Below are 27,174 nucleotides of genomic sequence, written 5' to 3'. Positions count from 1 at the left end.
GTAATTTTTCCAAGGCTAATGCCTAGCCTATCCCTAGCCCACAGTATGTCATAGGCATAGTCTGCATATGGCTCCATCTATCAGACAGAGAAAGAAAATATCAAGAAGAGTGTAGACACACAACTTTATTTCTGTATCTGTATGATTAATGCAAGATCATTTGGGTTAAGTCTTTCATGGTGTTCAATCATGGAAACGAGTCAGCTAGGTCTACAGTACCGGTAAATATAGTAGGCCTAGTCATTGAAGCTATTCTTATGTTGTTGCCACTGTTGTTGCAAAAGTTCTGCAGAGTCTTGTGCAAGGAGAGCATACCAAGTGCTACAGCAGAGTTTGAAATAAGGCAGGTGCAACCATCAGCCCCAACTGCAGCAAAAACGGAAGAGTCTGGGTGCTTAATATTCTACCTAGAACCAAACAGGGTTCTCTGGGACAGCCGAAGAACCCTTTATGGGTCGTTCTTGAATTGCGGTGGCATTTACATCTACGAAAAACACTTCAAAATTACAAATAGTTACACATCATACATGTTTTCTGTTTATATTGAACTGTTTATCAGTCATAAAACATACTGCAAGTGCTTTATACTGCAAAACGTTATGTCTATGCATTGTTTAAAGTACTTAGGCCAAGCAAATTGGCTTGTCTCAGTAGTGACCCAGTACAATTGTAGTGACATGTTTTGGGGGATTTAAAGCTATCAATCTATGTATTCTTTTTGAATTCTAGAAAGTAAACAAAAGTATTACACATCTTGTATAGATCAATAAAAACAAAACAGGCTATTAAAATAACTATTATTTTTACAAATATAAAATGTGTCCCTAAGTTTTATCCCATTGGTGTAACCATCTTGAAAATCACTCATTACAAAGATATACAAGGACCTTGCATTCCCTCCAGTTGCAAACCGTTGCACTGGAGAGGTCTATATTAAATACAATTATTAGTTAATTACACCCTTTTAGTATCTCATACATTTGAGGATTCAATTGATCATTTGGTGTGTCTAAATAGTGTAATTTGTGTTACACATTGTAAATGTAGGGAAATTACACTGTGAGCAAAATGATGAAACAAAAAACAGTTTAGTAAATTATTTTTAAAGGGTTAATGACCTTAGATTCGAGCATCTGTGTCCTCCATTTAAGAAAATCTTCAATTACCAAAATGTTGTCATTGGCGTTACCATCACTGGTGTAACTACTCCTGCTGGTGGCACAAAGTTATCATAATAGTAAAACATTATTAAAAGGCATTAAGCTACCATATTAGTTCATTTAGAATGGGAAGATGTACCCAATACATCTTAATTTTTTGAAAAATGAAATTAATTTTTTCCAAAATGCCACACCCAAATGCCACTGCAATTCAAGAACAACCCTTATTGTAGGTAGGCCTATAGACACATTAGCATTTAGCACATTAGCACATCTGGAATTTTGGTTCCATTCATCTGAAAGACAAAGTAAATAGGACCATTTTAGACATTTCACAACAATTTAGGCTGTTGCTTAAACGTTAACACCATACCTGGAAACGAATCATCACAAGTAAGTGCTATTGATGATATGTATACAATTTCTGACCTCTACATTGCTGAACTCGACAATTAATATGGCTAATCTCTACTTAATACTTTACTAATACTCATCTTTTGGTTCTTACCTTGACCTGTGTGGTTGAAGGATGCCTCACCTTGGCCTCTGTGAACACAGACAGCACCAGCAGGATGAAGACAGCACAGACCAGAGCTTCGTCAATGTTGAAGAGGGTTGAGTCTCTGAACAGCAAAAGTGTATCTATGTTTATTTCAGCTAGAAGATGATGGGTCTGAAAGGGATGTGTGCACCATGACTGCATGGGCACAAGTACAGAGATCTGTTTTACAGTCATGAGCAGTGTAAATTAACTTTAATAGGGCCTACAAATAATTGTTTTGATATTTGGCACTAGTGAAACAAATGGGTATTTTTGTATTCTTAAATTTTTTTTCTCCATATATGCCAATAGCCTATTTAATGTGTTGTATTGCATTGTATTGTTATGTTTTGTATAGCATGCATGGTATGTGTTCTGATCTAGGGCTAGGTGTGTGACAACTTTTGAAACAAAAGTAGACTAGTGTTTGGGTACATCATTCCATTTATATCAATGTTTGTCGATGGAGGATTACAATGTCATATTTTGAATAACAATGTATCACTTTAAATTTTCACGTATCCCTTTGGCTGGTTCTTCACGATGTGAAGGAGGGTGTATTTAATTCTGGAACCAGCAACGAGCCAATGAAATGTCACGATCCACGTTACCAATGGCAACGACCTCCAAACAATCCTCTAGATGTAAAAGAAGAGCAAGCACAATATTCCAACCTACAGAAAGAATCTAGAGTCATTCACTTGTAAGTTATTCATAAATTCCTAGCATGACGAATAAAAGTTAATTTCGTTTATTAAGCCTATTAACTGAACCAAGTGTAGACTTTCAGGACATTTATTTAGCGTTTTTAGCTGCTATGTGCTTCAATGTCAACCCTGTCAATGTCAGCCAGGTGCTCATAAATATAGTTTTTTTACTTTCATTGTTGAATCACAAAATGACCTCTACACTAGTCTGCTAGCCATTTGTGCATCCCAAGTGTTTTATGAACGTAAGGAGATGAGCTCACCACTTTCAATGTTGAGGAAAAACCGACGTGTTCCTCTTCCTGGGCCCATGAACCAGCAAGGGTATGTTAAAGAGAAAACAAAGTGGATCTTTTCCTAGACAGAAAGTACTGCAATTAGATTAATTTCCATGTTCATTTGCATTACTGATGATGGCTCATTTTTCTCAAATAGGAGAAGAGTGCCTTTCAAGGAGAATCCATTTGCAGGTATGGGATTAAGGTATTTCAAAGACGATATTTTTCTTGAGCAGATGGCCAGGAGGCAGAACGTAATTACAAATAATTTGTAGACTGCAAATTGACCACAAGAAGATATAATATTTTACTAAATCATAATAATTTCAAACCTTGCTTAGGTTGGTATACGATCACATATCTCTCTATTGTGCATGGGAACACTTTGGAACAGATTTCCAAAATTAAAATAACTTGGAGCTGATTTGCTGGTGTTTTTACAGTCTTTTACGACTAACAATAAAACGTTTAAAAATAAATAACATTTTAGTATTCTTTTTTGCTCATCAAACTTGAATGGTCAAATAAAATCACCCATGCGGGTCATCAGTCGGGGAACCCTGCTATAGTCTAACTATGAGATATCCAATTATTTGAAACATGTACTACCTCTGAATATATCTCTTTTAAAACCTGGGGTCATTCTAGTTGTGTTCTTGTCTTTTTTTTCCTTTAGAATATGAAGCTACTCTGCTGAGTGATGTATCTGCTTTGAATCGCCCTACGCCTCAGGCTCAAGCCACTGATATTGCCTGTCCTTCCAAATCAAAAGCCAAACAAAGGAAAAGCAACAGTTGTTGTATGTTTGTTTGATGTCCTTACAACTCGCCCTGTTCTGAAACATTCACCACCGCAACCAACGTCACATCACATTTCGACAACACTGGAGACCTCATGCATGGTTGTTAGATTAGTATGTGGTGTGCGTTTTCCTAATACAGCACCGTGGTCACAAATGTGGGTTTCCAAAAAGCCAGTTTGGGTTTCTGATAATGTACAGTAACATTGAAACAGAGTGTTCTCAGAATCAGTAAAAATGTATGCATCATTGTAAGACGCTTTGGGGAAAAAAAACGTCTGCCGAGTGTCATACAGTAGCCTTTATTATACAGGTATTACACTTCCTGATCTAGTGAACTCTGACTGAACCCTACAGGTGCACCCCCTAGTGATTTTGAGCTGATGTCCTCTATGATGCAGAGGCTGACCCTGCTGGAGACCAAGGTCAAGACCCAAGCCCTGGACATTGACCACAAGGTGAGCCAAGTACCACACACATTCAGACAAAGAAATTACATTGTACATTACATTTTAGTTATTTAGCACACACTTATCCAGAGCGACTTCCAGTGCAATCAATGGAAAAAACTGGTAACAACGCTTCTGTGAACACCTCCAGCGAGACAGCGTTTTGGTTAGATCTGAAATCGACCTCAACCACATCAACCTCTGTGATCCTCCGCAAACAACCAATCAAAAGCATGCATTTTAAAGGAAAGCTCAACCACCGAATGCTGATGAAGTTGCACATACAGGATGCCTGTCACACAAGTCTGCACATATTTCTGCTACAGTATGTATGAACAGCAGGTAAATGGTGCCAATAAAGGTTTTCTAAACAAAAACAAAAACAACAAATCTGCCAAATGTGTGAATGTTGCATCAGTATTCTGTGTTGGACCTTTGTTCGTTATAGTTTGCATGACAAGAGACTCCTTATACTATAGTTTGTATAAGATACTTCTCATATTTTGAATGGCAAGATACTTATTATAGTTTGTATGATGAGGTAATAAGAGACCTCAAGCAGCAACATATTTTCCAAAGTTGTGCTGTCGAGTTGAAAATAGACAGTGTTTGGGAGTAGTTCCACTTTGTCATTGAAATAGTAATTTACCTACATTTTGGTGATTGTTTACCGAAATTCAAATATTCATAGTCTTTTCAGTAGTTAATTACTTTTTTGCCATGTCATTTTTTAAATTTATTTAACCTGGCAAGTCAGTTAAGAACAAATTCTTATTTCCAATGACGGCCTAGGAACAGTGCCTTGTTCAGGGGCAGAACGACATATTTTTACCTTGTCAGCTCGGGGATTTGATCTAGCAACCTTTCGGTTACTAGTCCAACGCTCTAACCACTAGGCTACCTGCCGCCACTGTAACAGTGTAGCTAACTACTGCAATTAACCCATTCAATGTTTTGCCAAAAGAATATACAGCGTACAGGGCATGAGTGGAGTCCACCTGTGGTAAATTCAATTGATTGGACATGATTTGGAAAGGCACACACCTGTCTATATAAGGTCCCCCAGTTGACAGTGTATGTCAGAGCAAAAACAAAGCCATGAGGTTGAAGGAATTGTCCATAGAGCGCCGATACAGGATTGTGTTGTGGCACAGATCTGGGGAAGGTTGCCAAAAAATGTCTGCAGCATTGAAGGTCCCCAAGAACACAGTGGCCTCCGTCATTCTTAAATGGAAGAAGTTTGGAACCACCAAGACTCTTCCTAGAGCTGGCCACCCGGCCAAACTGAGCAATAAGGGGAGAAGGGTGTTGGTCAGGGAGGTCACCAAGAACCCGATGAACACTCTGACAAAGCTCCAGAGTTCCTCTGTGGAGATGGGAGAACCTTCCAGAAGGACAACCATCTCTGCAGCACTCCACCAATCAGGCCTTTATGGTAGAGTGGCCAGACTGAAGCCACTCCTTAGTCAAAGGCACATGACAGCCGCTTGGAGTTTGCCAAAAGGCACCTAAAGACTATGAGAAACAAGATTCTCTGGTCTGCTGAATCCAAGATTGGAATTCAGGCCAAATAGTTCAAGAGTCACGTATGGAGGAAACCTGGCACCATCCCTACGGTAAAGCATGATGGTGGCAGCATCATGCTGTGTGCGCTCAGGACATCAGACTGGGTCAACGGTTCACCTTCCAACAGGACAACGACCCTAAGCACACAGCCAAGACATTGCAGGAGTGGCTTCGGGACAAGTCTCTGAATGTCCTTGAGTGGCCCAGCCAGAACCCGGACTTGAACCCAATCGAACATCTCTGGATAGACCTGAAAATAGCTGTGCAGCAACCCTCCCCATTCAACCTGACAGAGCTTGAGAGAATCTACAGAGAAGAATGGGAGAAACTCCCCAAATACAGGTGTGCCAAGCTTGTAGCGTCATACGCAAGAAGACTTAAGGCTGTAATCGCTGCCAAAGGTGCTTCAACAAAGTACTGAGTAAAGGGTCTGAATACTTATGTACATGTGATATTTCAGTTACATGTTTTAAAAAAAAAGTGCTACAATTTTGCTTTGTCTTTATGGGGTATTGTATGTAGATTGAGGGAAAAAAAGCAATTTAATACATTTTAGAATAAGGCTGTAACGTAACAAAATGTGTAAAAAGTAATGTGGTCTAAATACTTTCCAAATGCACTGTATATATTTTTCAACCCAGTACATTTATATGACTTTTCAGACTTAGATATAATACTTTTTTACAAGGTAGTTTTGATGTAGTGAACTACTTTTTCAAAGTAGCTTCAGTTAAACAAACTATATTTCTTTTAAGGGCAGCTTTACTGTAGCTCAACTTCTTCCAGTGTGAAGTAATTGGTAGCTTGGTAAACCATATTTACAGAGTAGCTTCCCCAACACTGAAAACAGATACTAAAGACAGTAGTGGTCTATACACATCCGGCTAGTATTCTATGCATGAAGTACATGCCCAAACATTGATATATGTACAGACCAAGCTCTTGACTTGACAACATATCTATGTTAATTTTGTGATTTTCTATTTGAAGGAGAAAATAATTACAGCTCTGGAGGAGAAAATGAAGCTTCTTCAGAAGTCAACAGGTAGTTATTTCAGCCTACCGTATATATCATACAGTTCTGGAACCACAGAGCTCCAGTCACAACACACGTAGGCCTAGTATGCATGTATTTATAGAAATACAGCCCAATTGAGGCCTAGTATTCATGTATTTATAGAAAAAAAACCTGTAGGCCTAGTATTCATGTATTCATAGAAATACAGCCCCATGTAGGCCTAGAATGCATGTATTTATAGAAATATAGCCCCATGTAGGCCTAGTATTCATGTATTTATAGAAATACAGCCCCATTGAGGCCTAGTATTCATGTATTTATAGAAAAAAACCTGTAGGCCTAGTATGCATGTATTTATAGAAACAAAAACCTGTAGGCCTAGTATTCATAGAAATACAGCCCCATGTAGGCCAAGTATGCATGTATTCATAGAAATACAGCCCCATGTAGGCCTAGTATGCATGTATTTATATAAATATAGCCCCATGTAGGCCTAGTATTCATGTATTTATAGAAATATAGCCCCATGTAGGCCTAGTATGCATGTATTTATAGAAATACAGCCCCATGTAGGCCTAGTATGCATGTATTTATAGAAATATAGCCCCATGTAGGCCTAGTATGCATGTATTTATAGAAATATAGCCCCATGTAGGCCTAGTATTCATGTATTTATAGAAATACAGCCCCATGTAGGCCTAGTATGCATGCATTTATAGAAATATAGCCCCATGTAGGCCTAGTATTCATGTATTTATAGAAATACAGCCCCATGTAGGCCTAGTATGCATGCATTTATAGAAATATAGCCCCATGTAGGCCTAGTATTCATGTATTTATAGAAATACAGCCCCATGTAGGCCTAGTATTCATGAATTTATAGAAATACAGCCCCATGTAGGCCTAGTATTTATAGAAATGCAGCCCCATGTAGGCCTAGTATGCATGTATTTATAGAAATACAGCCCCATGTAGGCCTAGTATTCATGAATTTATAGAAATACAGCCCCATGTAGGCCTAGTATTCATGAATTTATAGAAATACAGCCCCATGTAGGCCTAGTATTCATGAATTTATAGAAATACAGCCCCATGTAGGCCTAGTATTCATGAATTTATAGAAATACAGCCCCATGTAGGCCTAGTATGCATGTATTTATAGAAATACAGCCCCATGTAGGCCAAGTATTCATGAATTTATAGAAATACAGCCCCATGTAGGCCTAGTATTCATGCATTTATAGAAATACAGCCCCATGTAGGCCTAGTATTCATGTATGTATAGAAATATATCCCTATGTAGGCCTAGTATTCATGTATTTATAGAAATACATCCCCATGTAGGCCTAGTATTCATGTATTTATAGAAATACAGCCCCATGTAGGCCTAGTATTCATGTATTTATAGAAATACAGCCCCATGTAGGCCTAGTATTCATGTATTTATAGAATTATTAAGAGTACGGAACAAGTCACGTTTGGTTAACCAAAACCATTCTGTTTCTGTGGTTTTTAGAGAAAAACAGTGATAGGTGCAGAGAGGATGAGCTCATAAAAACATGCCACAAGCTTCAGGGCCAGGTATTGGAGATGGAGGTAAGACCATCATCGCCATGGTGATACAACGGAGCAATGTTTTTTTTTGGTCCTCAGCTATCAGTTTGGTACATTGCACAGACATAGATGGACCACACTGTATTGAAAGCCACAGAAGCACTAACCTGTGTCTGTGTGATTTACAATATATCTTATGAAGTCAGTGCATGTCCAATTTAGACTTGAACTTTTCTACATACAGTATAACAGAGAAGTTGAGTTGTGGTGGTGGAGTCATCTCCAAGTCTGTTCTATATAGTTTAGTTCACCTCTTTAACTGATGTCACTGCAACGTTTTCTTTAAACTCACAGTGGGTTTTTTCCCCACTCAGCGGTTTCTGAACGACTACGGCATGATCTGGGTGGGGAGCGGAGAGGAGCGCGACACAGCCAGTCAACAGGAAGTAGAGGAAGCTGAGCAGACCCAGAGCTCCGAGAGAGGGGTGTGGCAACCAGGTAAAGGAACCAGGGAGTTATTAAGTGCTGAGCCTTATGTTGCAGATAGAAATATAATTAATAGAGCCGCTAAGATTCCCTATTCTATCTGACAGGCAATCATATTCTTTCTACATGATACATTTCTATCTGAACATGCTGTAACAGTACACCCTCCTTAACAGGCAGCCAAGTAAAACCTAATCAAATCACATCTTCAAACGGTAATTTCCAACAGTACAAAGGAGCTGCCATTGTTTCAATGCACCAGTTAAAGTTTCAAGTTTCACGAGCTGTGCTCATTTGATGCCTGGATGATTTTCAAACAGAAAATCTTTAATTATGCATCCACTTGTTATGGTGGCCTGCGTTTTGCAGAGACCTCTGTGGCCAGGAGGAACTTCCAGATAAACTTTGACCTGGTGCTCCAGAACATCCAGCAGTTGAACATCCTGGCTGGGGAGGGAGAGTCCTACGTCAGGGTCACGTCCAGAGGGGCACAGCTGGCCCAGCAGCACCTCATTCCACTACGGCTCTACAGCAATGGCATCTTCATGTTCAATGGGCCCTTCCGCTCTTACCAGGAAGCCAGCACACAGGTACAGACAGAGACTATATAGGGAATACTCGCTACACTCCGACTGGCTAGTCAGTACATAATCTCAGCACCCAGAACCAAATCAGCTACTGTTAAGGTTATTACGAGAGAGTACAACACACCTAGACCAGGTACTGAAACAGACTAGGTATTTGAACCAGGCATGACTTTAGATACATTTTCACTGAAGATTCTTTGATTTCAATGTTTCCATATGTTGACTCTCTCTCAGATTGTAGCAGACAGAATAAGTACAGAAAGCTCAGTTCGTATCTCAGTCCAATGTGTCTGACATCCTGCCGCTCATGACTTTGCAGCAGTGCATGCAAGACCTGATGGACGGATACTTCCCTTCTGAGCTACAGGACAGGTTTGCAGACGGGGTGCCCTTTCAGGTGTGTGTGTGTGTGCATGCGTAAATTTCAAAATGTGCTTACGGTAGGAAAACTGACTACATGGACAATGTATTTCCTGTTTGTTTTGTGGTGAGTAGTGGGACGTCCTCTTTTGGTGTACACAGGTTCACGACAGGCGAGAGGAGGAGTTCCAAGAGAGGCGACCGTGGGCGGAGTTCCCTGGGAAGGGGCAGGCTGTGGTTGGATGCACAGAGGGGGAGAAATCAACAGACAGCTTAGAACACGCCTACTGTACCGTCTCCCAGATACCCGGTCGGTCCCCTCTGTATCGCTTCAATTTGTTCCCAAAAACACATGCTACACTTTACACTCCAGTTGAACCAACTGCAGGGGTCGAATCTCAATTGTATTTTTTGGGATTCCTCGAGTCCTCTCTCCTCGCCTCCTCCTGAACATGCATGAGATGGGGAGAAACCTTGGATCTTCTTTGGAGGAGGCGAGGAGAGGACGCAAGGAATCAATGAAATAATAGAATTTCATACTTGAAGTTGGTTCAACTATATGTATATCACTTGAGATTCACCCCAAGCCTCTTTTGCTCTGACTTGAACATTGACTTACCCACAGGCAGAAAACTGACAATGGACCAATTCCTGAACAGGCTGCCCAAGGTGGTGGTGAAGGCTGGTAGAGTGATTGACATCAGGGACTCCGTGAAAGCCAGTCTGCAGGTGAGACTGAGATCTGTTACATGTTTCTACATATACCTGTAGATGATGAACACGCGTATACTATATGCTAGTAAATGCCTGTGTCTTGTGTTTAGGGCTCTTCTGATGCGTCAAACAGCCATGCTGTGACCCTCATAGACACACCAGAGCTACAGGCCATGAAAGAGAGGTATGCAGGTGTCTAGAACTATTCACAATACTTTCACTTCCACCACTAGGGGGCCTTGTGGGACCTTGTGACAGAGGAGACCCTGGAAGAGGGACACACATTTGCTAAATGTGGGTTATGAACCTGTTCTCTCTACTCCAACTCAGGTTGGAGTTGCACGAGACTGATCCCCCCAACTCGGCCCGTGATGTCACCACACTGAGGGTGAAGTCAGAGGATGGCGAGCACACCTACATCATAAAAATGCGTTTCTCAGAGACCATAGGTCACCTGCGCCAGTATCTGGACAAGCACAGGTGGGTTGGGAGCCATTACCACAAAATGCTGTGCAGAGTATTTTGCCCAGGAAGTCCGTCACATTCACAGTACTTCATCTCAGTCACAGTGACTTTTGGGTCATGTTAATCTCGGACACCCAGAACTAAAATCTTGCATTCCGCAAAAATGGAAGAGGCAAATGGAAGGGGGAGAAAGTAAGGAACTTGTCTGTTGACCCTGCATTAAAGTCCACAATAGGTTAAAAAACAAAATAGGTTAAAGAAAATTGTGATAAAAAAAAAAAAAGTATACCAGTTTCATTTAAGGACCCAAAGATTGACAGCTGTGAAATACAGATTGCAAAATAGTTGGGAAGAGATTTTCGATGAACCGATTCCATTGCACATGGTTTATGAACTGATACACAAAATAACACCAGATTCAAAACTTACAAGTCCTTCAATTTAAATTCTACAAAATTCTTGCAACGGTAGAATGTTATATACAGTGCCCTCGGAAAGTATTCAGACCCCTTGACTTTTTCCACATGGAATAATAAATAAAAAAATCCTCTGCAATCTACACACCATAATGACAAAGCGAAAATAGGTTTTTGCAAATGTATTAAAAATAATAAACAAACCTTATTTACGCAAGTATTCAGACCTTTTGCTATAAGACTCGAAATTGAGCTGAGGTGCATCCTGTTTCCATTGATCACCCTTTGAGATGTGTCTACAACTTGATTGGACATGATTGGGAAAGGCACACCTGTCTACACTACCGGTCCAAGGTTTTAGAACACCTCATTCAAGGGTTTTTCTTTATTTTTATTATTCTACAATGTAGAAAATAGTACAATGAAGACATCAAAACTATGAAATAACACACATGGAATCATGTAGTAACCAAAAACAGTGTTAAACAAATCAAAATATTTTTTATATAGTAGATTCTTCCAAATAGCCACGCTTTGCCTTGATGACAGCTTTGCACACTCTTGGCATTCTCTCAATGAGGGGCTGAGGGGAGCTGAAGGATGGTACTAAAAACAAACAATAACTTAGGTAAAATATATTGTGTCTATGAAATGTATATAGTATGTACAGTGCATTCAGAAAGCCTTATTCTAAAATTGAATAATTGTTTTTTGTTTTCACTCAATCTGTACACAATACCCCATAATGAAAAAGCAAAAACAGGATACATTTAAAAAAAAAAATCTAATTTAAAAAATAAATAAAACTAGATTATCACATTTACATAAGTATTCAGACCCTTAGTACTTTGTTGAAGTATCTTTGGCAGCGATTACAGCCTCGAGTCTTCTTGGGTATGATGCTAAAAGCTTGGCACATCTGTATTTGGGGAGTTTTTCCCATTCTTCTCTGCAGATCCTCTCAAGCTCTGTCAGGTTGAATTGGGGACCGTTGCGGCACAGCTATTTTTAGGTCTCAAGAGATGTTCGATCGTGTTCAAGTCCGGGCTCTGGCTGGACCACTCAAGGACATTCAGAGACTTGTCCCGAAGCCACTCCTACGTTGTTTTGGCTGTGGGCTTAGGATTGTTGTCCTGTTGGAAGGTGAACCTTCGCCCCAGTCTGAGAGCCATCTGGAGCAGGTTTTCATCAAGGATATCGCTGTACTTTGCCCCATTCATCTTAGCCTTGATCCTGACTAGTCTCCCAGTCCCTGCCGCTGAAAAACATCCCCACAGCATGATGCTGCCACCACCATGCTTCATCGTAGGGATGGTGCCAAGTATCCTCGAAGTGACGCTTGGCATTCAGGCTGAAGATTTGAATCTTGGTTTCATCAGACCAGAGAATCTTGTTTCTCATGGTCTGAGAGTCTTTAGGTGCCTTTTGCAAACTCCAAGTGGGCTGTGATGTGCCTTTTACTGAGTGGCTTCAGTCTGGCCACTCTACCATAAAATGCCTGATTGGTGGAGTGCTGCAGAGATGGTTGTCCTTCTGGAAGGTTCTCCAATTTCCACAGAGGAATTCTACTCTGGTCAGTCTGACAGAGCTCCAGAGTTCCATCGGGTTCTTAGTCACCTCCCTGACCAAGGCCCTTCTCCCCGATTGCTCAGTTTGGCTGGGCGGCCAGCTCTAGGAAGAGTCTTCGTGGTTCCAAACGTGTTCCATTTAAGAATGATGGAGGCCTCTGTTCTTGTGGACTTTCAATGCTGCAGAAATGTTTTGGTACCCTTCCCCAGATCTGTGCCTCGACACAATCCTGTCTCGGAGCTCTACGGACAATTCCTTAGACCTCATGGCTTGGTTTTTGCCCTGACATGCACTTGTCAACTGTAGGACCTTATATAGACAGGTGTGTGCCTTTCCAAACCATGTCCAACTAAATGAATTTACCACAGGTGGACTCCAATCAAGTTGTAGAAACATCAAGGGTGATCAATGGAAACAGGATGCACCTGAGCTCAATTTCGAGTCTCATAGCAAAGGGTCTGAATACTTACGTAAATAAGTATTCAGAACAAGAATGGCCATTTTGAATCTGTAATCGAACCCACAAATGCCGATGCTCCAGATACTCAACTAGTCTAAAAGAAGACCAGTGTTATTGCTTCTTTAAATCAGAACAACAGTTTTCAGCTGTGCTAACATAATTGCGAAAGGATTTTCTAATGATCAATTTTCCTTTTAAAATAAACTTGGATTAGCTAACACAACGTGCCATTGGAACACAGGAGTGATGGATGCTGATAACGGGCCTCTGTACGCCTATGTAGATATTCCATAAAAAAAAAGCAGTTTCCAGCTACAAAAGTAATTTACAACATTAACAATGTCTACATTTTATTTCTGATCAATTTGATGTTATTGTAATGGACAAAAAAAAATGTGATTTTCTTAAAAAAACAAGGACATTTCTAAGTGACCCCAAATTTTAAAACGGGTGTGTGTGTGTGTGTGTGTGTATATATATATATAATATATGTGTATATATGTGTGTGTGTATATATATATATATATATAAATATAAATAAAACATATACAGTACCAGTCAAAAGTTGACACCTACTCATTCAAGGGTTTTTCTTTATTTTTACTATTTTCTACATTGTAGAATAATCATGAAGACATCAAAACTATGAAATAAACATATGGAATCATGTAGTAACCAAAAAAAGTGTTCATTCTCTAAACCATGAGGTAGTCACCTGGAATGCATTTCAGTTAACTTGTGGAATTTCTTTCCTTCTTAATACATTTGAGCCAAATCAGTTGTATTGTGACAAGGTGGGGTGTATACATAAGATAGCCCTATTTGGTAAAAGTCCATATTATGGCAAGAACAGCTCAAATAAGCAAAGAGAAATGGCAGTCCATCTTTACTAGAAGACATGAAGGTCAGTCAATACGGAAAATTACGAACTTTTAACGTTTCTTCAAGTGCAGTCGCAAAAAACATCAAGCACTATGATGAAACTGGCTCTCATGAGGACCGCCACAGGAAAGGAAGACCCAGCTGCTGCAGAGGACAAGTTAATTAGTGTTACCAGCCTCAGAAATTGCAGCCCAAATAAATGCTTTAGAGTTCAAGTAAAGAGACACATCTCAGCATCAACTGTTCAGAGGATCAGGCCTTCATGGTCAAATTGCGGCAAAGAAACCACTACTAGAAGGACACCAATAAGAGGAGATTTGCTTGGGTCAAGAAACATGAGCAATGGACATTAGACTGGTGGAAATCTGTCCTTTGGTCTGCTGAGTCCAAATTTGAGATTTTTGGTTCAACTGTTGTCTTTGTGAGACACAGAGTAGGTGAACGTATCTCTGCCTGTGTGGTTCCCACCATGAAGCATATGTGATGGTGTGGGGGTGCTTTGCTGGTGACATTGTCTGTGATTTATTTAGAATTCAAGGCACACTTAACCAGCATGGCTACCACAGCATTCTGCAGCGATACGCCATCCCATCTGGTTCGCGCTTTTAGGACTTGTTTTTCAACAGGACAATGACCCAACACACCTCCAGGCTGTGTAAGGGATATTTGACCAAGAAGGAGAGTGACACAGATGACCTGGGCACCACAATCACCCAACCTCAACCAAATTGACATGGTTTGGGATGAGTTGGACCACAGAGTGAAGGATAAGCAGCCAACAAGTGCTCAGCATATGTGGGAACTCCTTCAAGACTATTGGAAAAGTATTCCAGGTGAAGCTAGTTGAGAGAATGCCAAGTGTGTGCAAAGCTGTCAAAGCAAAGGGTACTTTGAAGAATCTAAAATATATTTTGATGTTCAACACTTTTTGATTCCATATGTGTTATTTCATAGTTTAGATGTATTATTCTACAAAGTAAACATTTTTAGAAAAACCCTTGAGTAGGTGTGTTCAAACTTTTGACTGGCACTGTATTTATTTTTTTAAATATGGGGAAATGCAGACAATTACTTTGACTTTTATCAATCTATTTGCAATATTAAAGCTGATCCACCCCTTACATTTAAAATATATATATATCTGGCATAATTGCGTCAGATGCTTGATTAGATTCTCGGGGAAGACGTGCTTGAAAATGTACTAACAAGGCTAGCAAAGTATCCACTCCTCTAAATGGGAATCACGATTTGTCCAAATGATCAGTGACGAAAAATCTGCATAGCAGAACAAAGTCACATCCCAGTCTGTTTGACATGTTATGAAAGCCCAGTCCTGTGCTATGCCATCACTATCAACTCTCTCTCTCGCCCTCACAATTTCAGATGGACAGATGCCACAGCATATGACATCATCAGTGCGTTCCCACAGCGCCGCCGGTACAGTGAGGACTCTCAGACACTCCTCTCTTGTGGGCTCACTCCCAATGCTGCTCTGCTGCTTAGGACTAGGCCAGGCCCCCCTCAATGACGGAACAACAAATCGCCTTGTCACTCTCCTCATGGTTATAAAAATACTGCATTTACTTTCATAAACACGTATATTCAGATCTGATAGGGATGTGACACTAGGGGGTGCCAAAAACACTTAAAGAACTATCCTTTCCAGGATCATCATGACATGGGAAAATCCTAATTTCCATAGGAACACTTGCATAATTATTGATGTAGATAATTCACCTTGAACCATGACTGCTTAAAAAAAAGTAGAGTTAACGAAATAACATTGCATGAGCAAGATGCAAGACTTCGCTCTCACACACACACAGTATTTGTACATGGGCATGGGTTCGCTTCACACTCTTAGGGACCAAAACAGCAGAGACATTTAGCCTGGCGCGCCAATGATCTTAGTTGTTGCGGAAAATTGGCCCACTATGCATCTGTCATTTTGCTGACTCTACCTTTAAAATATAAGGATTTTAATCAAAATTCATCATGTAGAGATCACCAAGCCAATTTATTGAAAAAACTTTATTTCTAAAATGTGTAAATACAATTAAGGATAAAAATATTCAATATAAACATTTACATTTTTGCTAAATATTTGACATAAGGCAAGTTTGTCTAACTTTGTTAAAGCTCAAATGAGAACTCAGTCTCATCTAGACAATGTTAGACATCCAAATGTCTGTCCCAACTTAGTGTCATGGTGATCGTCAACTGAAGGAAAGCATGACGTGACGTTCCATCAATAAATTAAACCACTTTTTTTGCTCTTCGAACACTGAAACAAACTCGATGAGTGTTTAGTCATGTCGTACATTTTTTTTTTTCATGGCAAAATACTGACATCTATTAGTTAAGTTATTCATTTGAAACCAAAACATTTCTTGCTATTAGATGGAAATAAAATAACACTATCCACACGGATGGCATAGAGACATTTTGCTAGTACAGATATGGGCACCAAAGTGAACAAAGTGTATAAGGACAAAGTAGGCAGGCACAGGGACTAACCTGTTAGATTACAGTATGTTGCTCTATAAGACTGAACAGACCGTTACCAACAATCCAGTACCACAAATACTGTTAAGTGTGTAAAATTGTCGCAGACAGTTATCCCCATAACTAGCTGTGATGGAGATATCTTCTTAGAGGACAACCCACGAAGCAATGTTTAAGGAATGTATTGAGTTGCTCTGTTGGCTGAAACACTAAAATAAGTAACGTTTTGAGAAAGAAAGCCACTAGCAAATTTAACTGGTGACGACAGCAAAAGCGCAGAACATTTACATTTTTGATCATCAAAGCAAGCCCACTACCTGAGAGATATCTGCAAACATGAAAAAAATGTAACTGTGCAATTGTACAGACGGGACAGATGTCTCTGAACAATATCTCAGTTGTAATGCTGACAGAATGTCTTTTCAGTATTAGCCCTACCACTGTTAAACGCCACCCACACGCCAGACTTCAATGCTGCAAATGTAGCATTTTAAATAGTGGTGGGTTAGTAACATTCCTTGTTGAATCACTCAAAAAAACAGAATAAAATATTTTCAGTTGATTGTCAACCACATCCAACATTATTTCCCCAGGGGGAAGATGTAAATAATAAAATATTGAAAAAGAACAACCCCATCTGTGTGTGTCATAAAAAGAGCGGAGGGCATCTTTGACAACAAAGACAAAACGCATCAGTAACATTTATACAATCAAAAAACACACTGGTTTGAGAACAGTTCTTCCACCGTAAGCCCTTTGACTGAAATGCATGACCTGATCAAGGATTCCTTCCCCAAAGGGCCAACATGAGATTCCAGTTGATACTCAATGAAGAGAGTAGAAGAAGCAAGGCCAATATGGAAGCCTTACCCCATTAGCCTAATGGTTCAGTCTGTTTTAGAGAGGCTAGCAGCTGGGGCTACTGGGTAATGCAGTTCTCTCCCATGTCCTGGGCATAGCGGTCTGAGATGGTGGTGCGGAGCTCCTCCACATCACGACGCAGCTGCTGGGCTTCAGTCAACTTCCTCTGGAGGACCTCAGGACTCAGCCAGTCCTCCACCTGCTCTGCCATGGGCGGGGGAGCTGGGGAGAAGAAGAAACAGTTACTCCACACTATGAAAGTGACTTTCTGTTCTCAGAATGTAGCCTGTTCATTTTAGAACGGTCTTCAATTGGCAAAAATGTAGCACAAATGGTTTTCAGCACAAAAACATAAGGCATCTGGCAGAGGTAAATTCATCCTAAAAAACACTAATATAATAGTGTGTGTATATATATATACACACACACACACACACACACACACATATATTACACCCCCCCCCCTTAAATAACCAAACATTTTCAGGATTAGGTGACAGGACCTGGAAGTATGACGACAACGTATTACAACACTTGAAAAACGAACCATGTTACACATGTATATAGCTGGAAGTATTCTGTGGCTGCAACACTTAAACTGATCAAACATTCATCTTTGACTTTTACCATCGCTCAAGCTACAACTGATTAGAAGCGTTTCAGGATTAAGTGAAAAATAGCAGCAGCCTTTTTTTTCTTTAAATGATACTAAACCCTATAGCGGCGCGGTGGTCATCACTCACAGGAAACGCCAAGCAGCAGCGAGAGGTTGGGGTCTCGGCCCTGTGACCGCTGGGTCAGGACGTTGCAGAGGGAGCGCAGGTCGCAGAGGCATGAGGCCATCTCCCCGTGAAGACGCTGGGTGAGGCGGGCCCCGGCCGGCCGCAGCGAGGACGACGTCCGGCCCAGGTTCACCTTCTCCGAGTCCTCCAGACGCTCATGGAGGGTCAGGTTCTGCTCCGTTAGTTCCTGGTTCTGGGCCGACAGCTGGGAATACGCAGAAAACACACCGCTAGGAATTTCAGAAATAGGCGACATATTCAACTCAAAGTTCTTCCTACACCTAAAATAGTTGGGTGCTGGAGAATCGTCATAGATACAGCATGTAAAATAAAAAAAATGGACAGTTACAGCACTCCAAAAGGTTCAATTTCAATACTTATGTGCATGGATAATGAATAAATAAATAATGTACCTGTTGTCCAGTTCATCATTTTATGCATTAGGACAGAACATGAGCTCTGGAGGTTCTCAAGACAATTCCACTCAGAACAGAGCATTATTTCCAGTAGCGGTGTAATCCTGTCCTAGCGTCTCACCTCCTTCATGGCTGTGTGGAGCTGGAGCAAACCCTGCTCTTTAGAACAAACCTCTTCTCTCAGAGCATGGGAGCTGCTCTCCTCCTGAGACACCTGCTCCTCCAGGGTCTACACACACACACACACACGTCAGAGGTTGGATATGGGTTAGGCATGGCTAGTAAGACCATATTAGGTTACTAATAGAGATATCATCCAAGGTGTAAACAGATTCCATTCGTTTCACGTACTACGATCTGGGTGCCCAGTTTCGTCATCATCCTCAGCTGCTTCTCTATGACCTGGAGAAAGAGAGAAGAACGGAACGTTTTAGAACCAGCACTAGATGACAGCCACAAAAAGCAGCGCAACATTTCAGAATGTAAGGTACCGGTGAAATGTCAAATGTAAAAGCCGAAGTAGGCCAAGAAAGAAGGAACAAGATGAAAAGACTGGCCTTTTTAAGTGTCTGCTGTTCCTCTCTCAGGCTGCTGTTCTCCCCTCGGAGTTTCTCCACATCCAGGGAGGGTAACCTTGCCCCGTCCTCCAGGCCCTCCTGCACCCGCTCTTGTAAACTGACACACACAAAACGAATTACCAAAACAGGTCATTATACAAACAAAGTAGGTTATACGAGTATGCATGCATGTTAAAATGAGTACGTGTGTACACCTGGAATGCGATCATGTCAGAATGCGTGTACAGCTGTGTGTGTGTGTGTACCTGGTGACAGTGGTGAGCAGCTCCCTCTCCCTGCGTCTCTGCTCCTCTAGCTGGGTGTCCTTCTCCCGGATGTGTGAGCGAGCCTCCTCCAGACACACCTCCAGCTCTCTGACCTGGCCCTGCAGCTGGAACGCCCGCTGCTCCACCTCCGACAGCTAAAAACGCACACAACACACGCTGCGAATATCAGAAGATTTATACATCGTATTAATGTGATTCCTGAGACAGTGAACGCCATCCCCAGTCGGCAATAAAAAGACGACCTGGGACGTGACCGGAGAAGCACCCAGTCATTTCGACGAGGTAGGACGTAGTTGTATTGAGTGAGATTAAGGTATGTGTGTGTAATGCGGTCTGTGCTGGTTTTGACCTGTTTGCGCTGGCCCTGGTAGTCCTCCATAGTGGGCAGGTCAGCGAGGTAGCGCTCCAGAGTCTCGATGCGCTGCTGCTTCTCTCGGTTCTGCTCTGCCTCCTTCTGGCACTTCTTCTTCAGGCTGTTGATGTGCTTGTCCCGGCTGCGAATCTACACACACAAGTACGGAATAACGGTCACTTTTTAATAAATAGAAACATTCCCGACTGCAACACCACACACACCCACCCAGTTATTAAGTCACATTAAATAACTGTCACGTTGTGTAATTCGAAAAGGGAATCAGTTTATATAATTAGCAACGGGACCATCAATGTAGCGGTAGGATGTTGTGGCCCGACGCTCAGCTCCTCACCCTCTCCTCCTGCTTCTTCATCTCCTCGGCGTGCCTCTCGCTGGTCTCCCTCAGCGCATCGTTCAGACGCCGCGTCTCCGCCTCCACGGCACCGAGGCGGCGCTCTGCCTCCTCCTGGGCGGCGCAGTCACCGCGCTCCGCAAACTGGGCCCGTAGGAAGGCATTCTCCCTCTGAGCCTCCTGGAAGACACACAGGAAAGACTTTTGAGGTCATCCGTGGTCGTGCAGTATCAGCTCCTGAAGTCTGTGTGTGACTCTGGATAAGAGAGATGAAAAATGCGAAAGGATGTGCGAGTGTGTTCAGCTCACCTGCAGACGGAGCAGACACACGTCGCCGTACAGAGCGCCGCGGCCGAGCAGGCCTCCGTGGACCTGCAGCTCGCTCTCCAGCTGAGACATCTGCTGCTTCTGTCTACAACAACACAGCCCAGAGTGAACCCCAGTGACATGGTCAGATACCACACACTTCCCCTGATACAGCCCACTGTAATAATATAGAAAATAGTTTGCTTTTCTGGGTAGGGCATTAGATATCCCTTATCCCAGGACACTTTAAAGGATCGTCTTCGTGGATCAGGGCTTATTTTCAGCCTTCCCAAGGCTCTGAAGGCGTGCTATGCCAGAACGTAAGCCAGTTTGACCCCCCCCCCCAAAAAAAAAAAACAGATCTATGCAGGCACTTTTTCCCTTATATTCCTGGATAGTCACCAGTTGAAGTGTCCTGGGGTAAGGAATACTTTCTTGGGATTACCGCGCAGTCGTGCACCTGGTTCTTTTGTTCAAGCAGCGCCGGAGTGAGTTCGGTTACCTTTTCAATCTGAGGTAATAGGTGTGTACCTCTCTATGGCGAGCTCCTTCAGAATGCTCTCGTTGGCTTTAATCACCTCGTCCCACTTCCTGGCCTCTGGTGGCATGGAGGGGGTGGAGTAGAGAGCCGGGTACTGGCCCACTCCAGCAGTCATCATCTGCACAAACACACAACGTATTGGACATTACCGACTCAACTATAAAGAATACCGAACAGCCTCCTTCACCAAGGACGCCATCTTCTCTAAATTTGGCATCATTCAACCACTTTCCTCAATTAAAATGTTTTCCGTTGTCCTAACATTGGCATTTTGAGCAGGTCTAATGTTGAGAACTACATGTGTACTCCAGAGTGAAATGGGGTCAGTCAACGCTAGCTGTTCTTTGGTCCAAATGCTCAGCTCACCTGCATCTGCTCCACTTGCATGCGGAGACTCTCCAGCTGCTGCTTGTGCTGCTGTTGCCAGCTGGGCAGCTCGCTGCATCTCTCCTGCAGCATGGGTTCATAGGCCTTGGCCTCCCTCAGCAGAGCCTGGGTCTGTAGATACAGAGAGCTGGGGTACACACCTGCTGACCCAGCCCCAGTTCCACCTGGCTGGCTGCTCCTCTGGCTGTAGGGGTCTGGAGCTCCGGGGACCCCTGGCCTTATCTCGGGGAGAGCCTTGTACGAGTGCTCCATGGCACCCCTGTAGGCCTCCCTGTTGCCCTTGGGAGTCTCCCCCAGGCTGGTCATCTGGAGCCTGAGTCGGACGTCGGGGCAGTAGCCCGCCAGCAGAGCAGATTGGTTCATTGTGGGCTCCATGGCGGGCATGTCGAACCTCTGGCCCTCATCCATGCAAGAGTGGTCCCCCGAGGGGAACAGAGAGTGGTCTAGTCCGTTCACCAGGCTGCGGTAGCGGTTCAGGCAGTCCGGCTTTGGCCCGGTGGGGTCGGCTCGCCCCGCGCCGCCTTGTGCCATGTCCAGGTTGGGTGAAGAGGCTGATTTGGAGAGGGAGGACGACTTCGAGTTGGAGGTTCCACCGGAGGTTCGGGAGCCCGAGGAGGGCCGGTGTGCCTCGGCAGAAGCCTGGGAATCTTCTTGGGAACAGGGCCGAGGATTGGAGGCCGGTGGTCCGGCCGTGGAAGGCATGACATGGGCAGTGGGGATGGGAATCTGACTGCGGATGGGCTGGAACGAGGGGCTGCTGCTGGAACTGCAGAAATCTGGGAGGGGTAAGAGAAAGGAACTGTTAGAGTTGGGTACGAATTTGAAGCAGCATTCATTTAGTAACAATAAAAGGTACTTTGCTTTGACTGAGAAGTGGTGAACAAAAACTGACACTCAGGCGGCATGGAATTCAGTGAATGGCCTTGAAAACAGAGTACAACTATTCCTTTCGCCAAACAATCTCTGGCTTAAGATTCCTTTACAGAGAGTTGGTATGTGTACGTACCCAACACCAGCCACACTATTTTCAGATGGTGTGTAGTATGCTTCATATCACCTTGACTGGGGTCAGTGGGTGGCCCAGGTGACACCACTAGTACTGACTGACCTGGTAAGTAGACCTTAGCGACTAGAACATGCGTCTTAGGGAATGTCCCTGGTCCATTCCAATGCATTTTTTAAAAAAGGGCAGTGTAATTCAAATAAATCTTAACAAGACAGTCATGTTTGCTTTTATTCATTGCCGACAGAAAAGACCATTCATTCACCAACCTCCTTACCACATGCAAGAACAGACAGGCAAATAGCCTAACCTCAGATCATTAGACTACACACCAAAGAAGCACCTAGAAAGCTATATTTTGAAATGGAAACCGTTAGACACAGCCGTTTTCAAATTAAGAAAACTCTGCGTTTAAAGCACTGGAAACTAGTAAAAAAACAACAACAACTAGGCCTGTGTGACAGCAGACCCCATACACAAGCCCTACTTCATTACAGCTATTTAAAAGAGAAACCGACAGAGTACTGCTCACCTGGCACTCAGTCCGACACTGGGAGAAACGTGTTATTAGACGTGACATTTTTTAACAGCCCAGCGGAAGGGGTGAGCTGCAGCAGCAAGATGTTTAATACTGTTGCCAAATTCCTTCCAATGCATTTTTTTTTCTGGAGGCTCGAAGGTTCTAGGCTGACAGCAGTGCGGTGTCGCGGGCAGGAAGGCCTTGTACAGCAGGGAGTATTGTCCTAGAGAATAGCCAAGCCAGGTTGCCCTGTACAGAGCTCGGAGCAACCACACACAGACACAGGCAGGAAAGGTTAGGGGTATTTATAGCCCCACTCTCAGGTTACGGAGTGATCTGTGCTGGCTGCTTATTTAAGCACCAAACCCTCTCCCACCGTCCCGTGCACGTCACATGCGTACACCCCAAAAAGCGAGACTAAAAACAAATGACAGGGAGGCTAAAAACCTCCCCCCAAAATGACACGTCTCATTTTGGACAGAGCCGTGCTTAGAAAAGGCATTGGAAAATAAATTAGTTAGTACACAACGGGAAGGAACTGGCAAAGACAGAGGCTCTTCCGGTGAAAACATTCTTCAAATTAAAATGTTCAGGTGCCCTCGAGGCTCGACTGATTTATGAGTCTGTCTGGCTAGGACAAGTCCAAAACAGCTCTGACGCTTTGAGGGAGAACAAACTAGGTCTACGTGGAATTGAAGTTGAGAGTTAATTCTCCAGCAGGTAATGGTTTATAAGCTCACTCAAAACCTAATTCGGCAAATATATGCTACTCCAGCAGTACCGGAATAACTGTGACCAAAACATAAATGTATCACAAATAGAAATACACAGTTGGAAAGTAGGATACAATCAGGTGCATTCAAAGACCAAACAACTTCATCCAGGGCCCCAAAAACACCACATCAGTGCCTATGAAGGATGACCTGTCAGACTGACCTTTGAACTATGTCCACACTGACCATTTCCTTTGACGGTTTAGAATGGAGTAAGGGAGTTGAAGGGGGTCAAGACTCATGTTGCTAAGCACTATTATCAGTTACAGCATGGGTGTATCAGCGGCACTAGCTTGCTTGACAGTTGGGCCCAAATAGAAGCGTCTCGTTAAATGCAATTCTCCTTTTAGTGTTCAATTGTGAATGCAGATGGCATGGCGTTATTACAATAGTTTAATGGACTCACGCCCAATTATTAGAAGAAAAAAAAACTATAGACTCACAAATAGGCTTACCACAGGGAAACACACACAGACATACCAATAAAGCACTCTAGTCTTACCTTCACTTGGGCATACGGACAGTACATACACCTCCAGTCCTAGTACTTCCCAAATGATGTTCTAATTTAAACCCCATCGGGTGCAGCTAATCTGTAAGCATTACATGCATCACTCAGCAAAGAAGAAGGGGGGGTAAGGGTTCAGAGTTTCCATTTAGCCGTCCAGTCCTAGCATTCCACCCCCCTAACCCCCAATTAGGTTGGCAGAGCCACCTGGTAAAGGAATGTAATCTACCCCTGTAAATCTCCTGAGCATCCAAGGATCATGAGCACATCACCCTGCCTATAAATAGGCTATACGCAACAACATAGAGGATGCTGACCTCCGACCCCTTGTTCCAAACTTAACAGTCGCAGAGAGAAAACAGCAAGCTGCTGTGGATTTCTCCTTTTCATTCACATCGACTGCTCTGAAGTTGATATGGTAGGTAGGGCGGCAGGTACCCTAGCGGTTAAGACTGTTGGACCAGTAACCTAAAGGCCACTGGTTCGAATCCCCCAGCCAAATTGTTCCTGTAAGTCGCTCTGGGTAAGAGCGTCTGCTGAATGACTTAAATGAAAGTCCGGAGAGTCACACATACCTTGAGATTTTGGGCTTATCTGACGACAGCATTGCGATTAGGCCAATAAACATGATAATCACCTCATACACCTGATAATTGTTTTCCAACTCTCTGAATGTCTGGCATCTCTGGAACTAAGGCATTTCAAATTGATATTCACCGAGGCCGATCTGAACCAAAAGCAAACTTTTATAACGTTTAACACGTGAGCTAGTCAGCCATCAGCAGTGTAACTAACATTACTCACCGCCGTGAACATAGAGAACAGTTTGTACGACATGTTGCATAATAAGCATGGGTGTTGTGGTAGTACACGACAGGAAGTCTGAGCGGGGGGGGGAACGTTCTCACCTTCTGTGCTGTCAGATGGGGTGGCGCCTAGCCCCGTGTCCCCACTGTCCGCTGTCCCAGGCCGGTGGCCAAAGCGGCTCTGGAACTTCTCAGACACAGCTGGCGTCTGCCACTCCATGTCAGGAAACCCAGCTGGAACGCATACATGGTGTGAAAAGCACAACCAACATCCACAAGGTGACACTAACATCAGTTTCCTCCACCCCCCCTCTTCATTTTGATGAGGCTAAAGGCGCCCGCACAGCTACATAGGTTCTGTTTGCTCCAAGCAGAACTTGGTTAGGCGAAGCGACAGTGTGTTCTCATACTCCCTAAAGACCTCTGCTTAAAAATAAAAACGAGAAGGCAATATTGTTGTTTGTCCCATCTTGAGCCACCGTAGCAACATTGCCAGAAACCCTTCCTCAAAATAGTCTTTATTAATCTAAGATAAATCAAGAAAACTGTCATTCATTTTGACGTTTTTGCCGAGGACATCTTAGTTATGCATTTTTTTTGTGGGGTGCAGAATTTCTCATTTTGCATGAAAACTAGTAGACTCTGGTTGAATGACAAACACTCCTACTTGGAGTAGTACTGTTGACCAATCACCAACGAAGGGGAGTAGACTCTTGCTACCAAACTTGAACTTGCCTCAAGAAAAAAATGTGGTGTGCACGAACAGCTGGAAAAAAACCTTCCAAACACCAAAATGTCATAATATAGGCACAAACTGTTTAGACTGGGAAGCTTTACCTGTCATCTTAGACTCCAGGTATCTCTGTGAGGTGGTCATTCCACTCACGTCCCCTGTCAAGAAAAGAGAGTGATAATATGAACATCTGTGTGAAGTTCTGGGCCACATTCAGTTGCAGATAGAAATGCCATAAATAGAGCCAACATGACTCCTTGTTCTACATGTTGGAGATGCATGTTTGTTCTACATAACATATTTATATCTGGACGTTTCAAAACGTTGTGTCCTGCTGAAGCTGCTCCTTGAGTGGACAAATGTTCTAGCCCTAGAGCAATGTGATGTGCAAAACAGTGAGAGAAAAGTATAGGAAGGAACAAAAACACAAGCCCTTCCCTCCCCCCCTTGTTATATAATAACACAGCAATTGCTCAAGAGACTACAAAGTAGAGCCACAGCAACAGAGGAACATCAGGAATTTCAGTGAGTATTTCTGGGCAGACACAGATCAACTGTGCTGGCAAGAACACGCACCTCGAAATTACAGAAAGGGGGCTTGAGTGGTTTAATGGAGGGGTGTGAGAGAGTCTAAACTGAATTTAAGAGCCAAGAGGGCGAGGGGGATGCTACAGTTATATCAGAAACACTCAGTGTCAACATCAGCTGAAGATCCCATATTCCAGTTGACGTTAGTTCGCCACACAGATTATTAAATTCGCCACACAGATCTCGCTTTCTATATAGTTTACGCCAGTTAGATATTGGTCTATTGGTTAGCTAAATAACGTTACATAGCGAACACGGTCAGTGCTATCCGGGATCCTTGGGACGTGCATACAGTAAACACTACTCTAACCCTTATTTTAACCATTGTAAAATGTTAACTTCAATGGGGGTAAAGAATAACATGGACCCTAACTTTAACTAGCTAGATAGCTAACTACCTACTGTTACCTACCTAATGCAACTATAATATAAAGTCGATGGCTAGCTAACTTAAAATGTCTATTGTGTTTTAGCTTTTTATTAAACAAGCTAGCTAGATAAGCTAGTAGGCTGTACAGCCTAGCAAATATTAGCTAGCCAGCTCAATACAAAGTCGAACGTTAGCTAAATTGCGTTAAAGACATAACATTAACTATCAGTAACGTTAGCAACACATAGCGACAGCGGAACAGAACTTCGCCACCTAAACCTACCTTTTCTGCAAAACTTGAAAATGAACTCCTTGAGTGTGCCGAGATTAGCACATGTGTAATTTCGGGTCAAGAATTCGTTCTCCTCTGCCAGCTGCTGTTCTAGAGTTCAGCTAGCTAACCCTCTCTGATTTGACTCTTAACAACACTCACTACAAGCTCCTAGCAACTTCAGAGTCCTGCCCATTTTAAAATAGATGGGGAACATGGGAACGTTCCATTTGTCTGGCGTA

At 42.7% G+C, this 27,174-nt stretch overlaps 2 protein-coding genes across 6 annotated transcripts; one reads left to right on the top strand and one right to left on the bottom strand.

Annotated features, from left to right (window-relative positions):
• The first annotated feature begins 1,294 nt into the window (after nt 1-1,294).
• ubxn11 (UBX domain protein 11) lies at nt 1,295-16,331 on the top strand. 2 transcript variants are annotated; one of them, XM_029736258.1, is made up of 16 exons: nt 1,295-1,774; nt 2,253-2,404; nt 2,659-2,732; nt 2,844-2,878; nt 3,363-3,485; nt 3,843-3,943; nt 6,491-6,545; nt 8,035-8,114; nt 8,447-8,570; nt 8,928-9,148; nt 9,465-9,542; nt 9,668-9,815; nt 10,131-10,234; nt 10,330-10,403; nt 10,550-10,699; nt 15,395-16,331. In XM_029736258.1, exons 3-16 carry the CDS (start codon nt 2,662-2,664, stop codon nt 15,537-15,539), a joined length of 1,509 nt encoding a protein of 502 aa, XP_029592118.1. In that variant the 5' UTR covers nt 1,295-1,774; nt 2,253-2,404; nt 2,659-2,661; the 3' UTR covers nt 15,540-16,331. The 2 variants fall into 2 exon arrangements, with proteins under 2 accessions (XP_029592118.1, XP_029592112.1); XM_029736252.1 differs by lacking the exon at nt 1,295-1,774 and having other exon boundaries at nt 2,020-2,404; nt 2,616-2,732.
• LOC115176265 (centrosomal protein of 85 kDa) lies at nt 16,032-27,148 on the bottom strand. Of its 4 annotated transcripts, none has more exons than XM_029736196.1 (14): nt 26,945-27,148; nt 25,808-25,865; nt 25,073-25,204; nt 21,340-22,136; nt 20,964-21,091; nt 20,436-20,538; nt 20,127-20,306; nt 19,769-19,921; nt 19,399-19,553; nt 19,133-19,250; nt 18,927-18,977; nt 18,697-18,804; nt 18,121-18,364; nt 16,032-17,599 (listed from the first exon to the last, which is right to left on the bottom strand). In XM_029736196.1, the coding sequence occupies exons 2-14, from the start codon at nt 25,845-25,847 to the stop codon at nt 17,436-17,438; spliced, it is 2,373 nt and encodes a 790-aa protein (XP_029592056.1). In that variant the 5' UTR covers nt 25,848-25,865; nt 26,945-27,148; the 3' UTR covers nt 16,032-17,435. The 4 variants fall into 4 exon arrangements, with proteins under 4 accessions (XP_029592056.1, XP_029592048.1, XP_029592072.1 ...); XM_029736188.1 differs by having other exon boundaries at nt 25,808-25,861; nt 26,945-27,147; XM_029736212.1 differs by lacking the exons at nt 25,073-25,204; nt 25,808-25,865; nt 26,945-27,148 and adding an exon at nt 24,159-24,426.
• Between the last annotated feature and the right edge of the window lie 26 nt (nt 27,149-27,174).

The sequence above is a fragment of the Salmo trutta genome, chromosome 3, assembly GCF_901001165.1.
Source record: "Salmo trutta chromosome 3, fSalTru1.1, whole genome shotgun sequence".
Classification (NCBI taxonomy): domain Eukaryota; kingdom Metazoa; phylum Chordata; class Actinopteri; order Salmoniformes; family Salmonidae; genus Salmo; species Salmo trutta.
This window is presented reverse-complemented; position numbering and strand designations above follow the sequence as displayed.

Bases quoted from the DNA above. Each gene is read 5' to 3' on its own strand.
- LOC115176265 (XM_029736196.1), bottom strand. From the start codon at position 25,847: ATGACCACCTCACAGAGATACCTGGAGTCTAAGATGACAG. The intron at 25,205-25,807 runs GTAAAGCTTCCC...TATGCGTTCCAG, and splicing joins CCTGGAGTCTAAGATGACAG to CTGGGTTTCCTGACATGGAG. The intron at 22,137-25,072 runs GTGAGAACGTTC...TACCCCTCCCAG, and splicing joins CCCATCTGACAGCACAGAAG to ATTTCTGCAGTTCCAGCAGC.
- ubxn11 (XM_029736252.1), top strand. From the start codon at position 2,289: ATGAAATGTCACGATCCACGTTACCAATGGCAACGACCTCCAAACAAT. The intron at 8,571-8,927 runs GTAAAGGAACCA...TGCGTTTTGCAG, and splicing joins GAGAGGGGTGTGGCAACCAG to AGACCTCTGTGGCCAGGAGG. The intron at 10,700-15,394 runs GTGGGTTGGGAG...TCACAATTTCAG, and splicing joins CAGTATCTGGACAAGCACAG to ATGGACAGATGCCACAGCAT.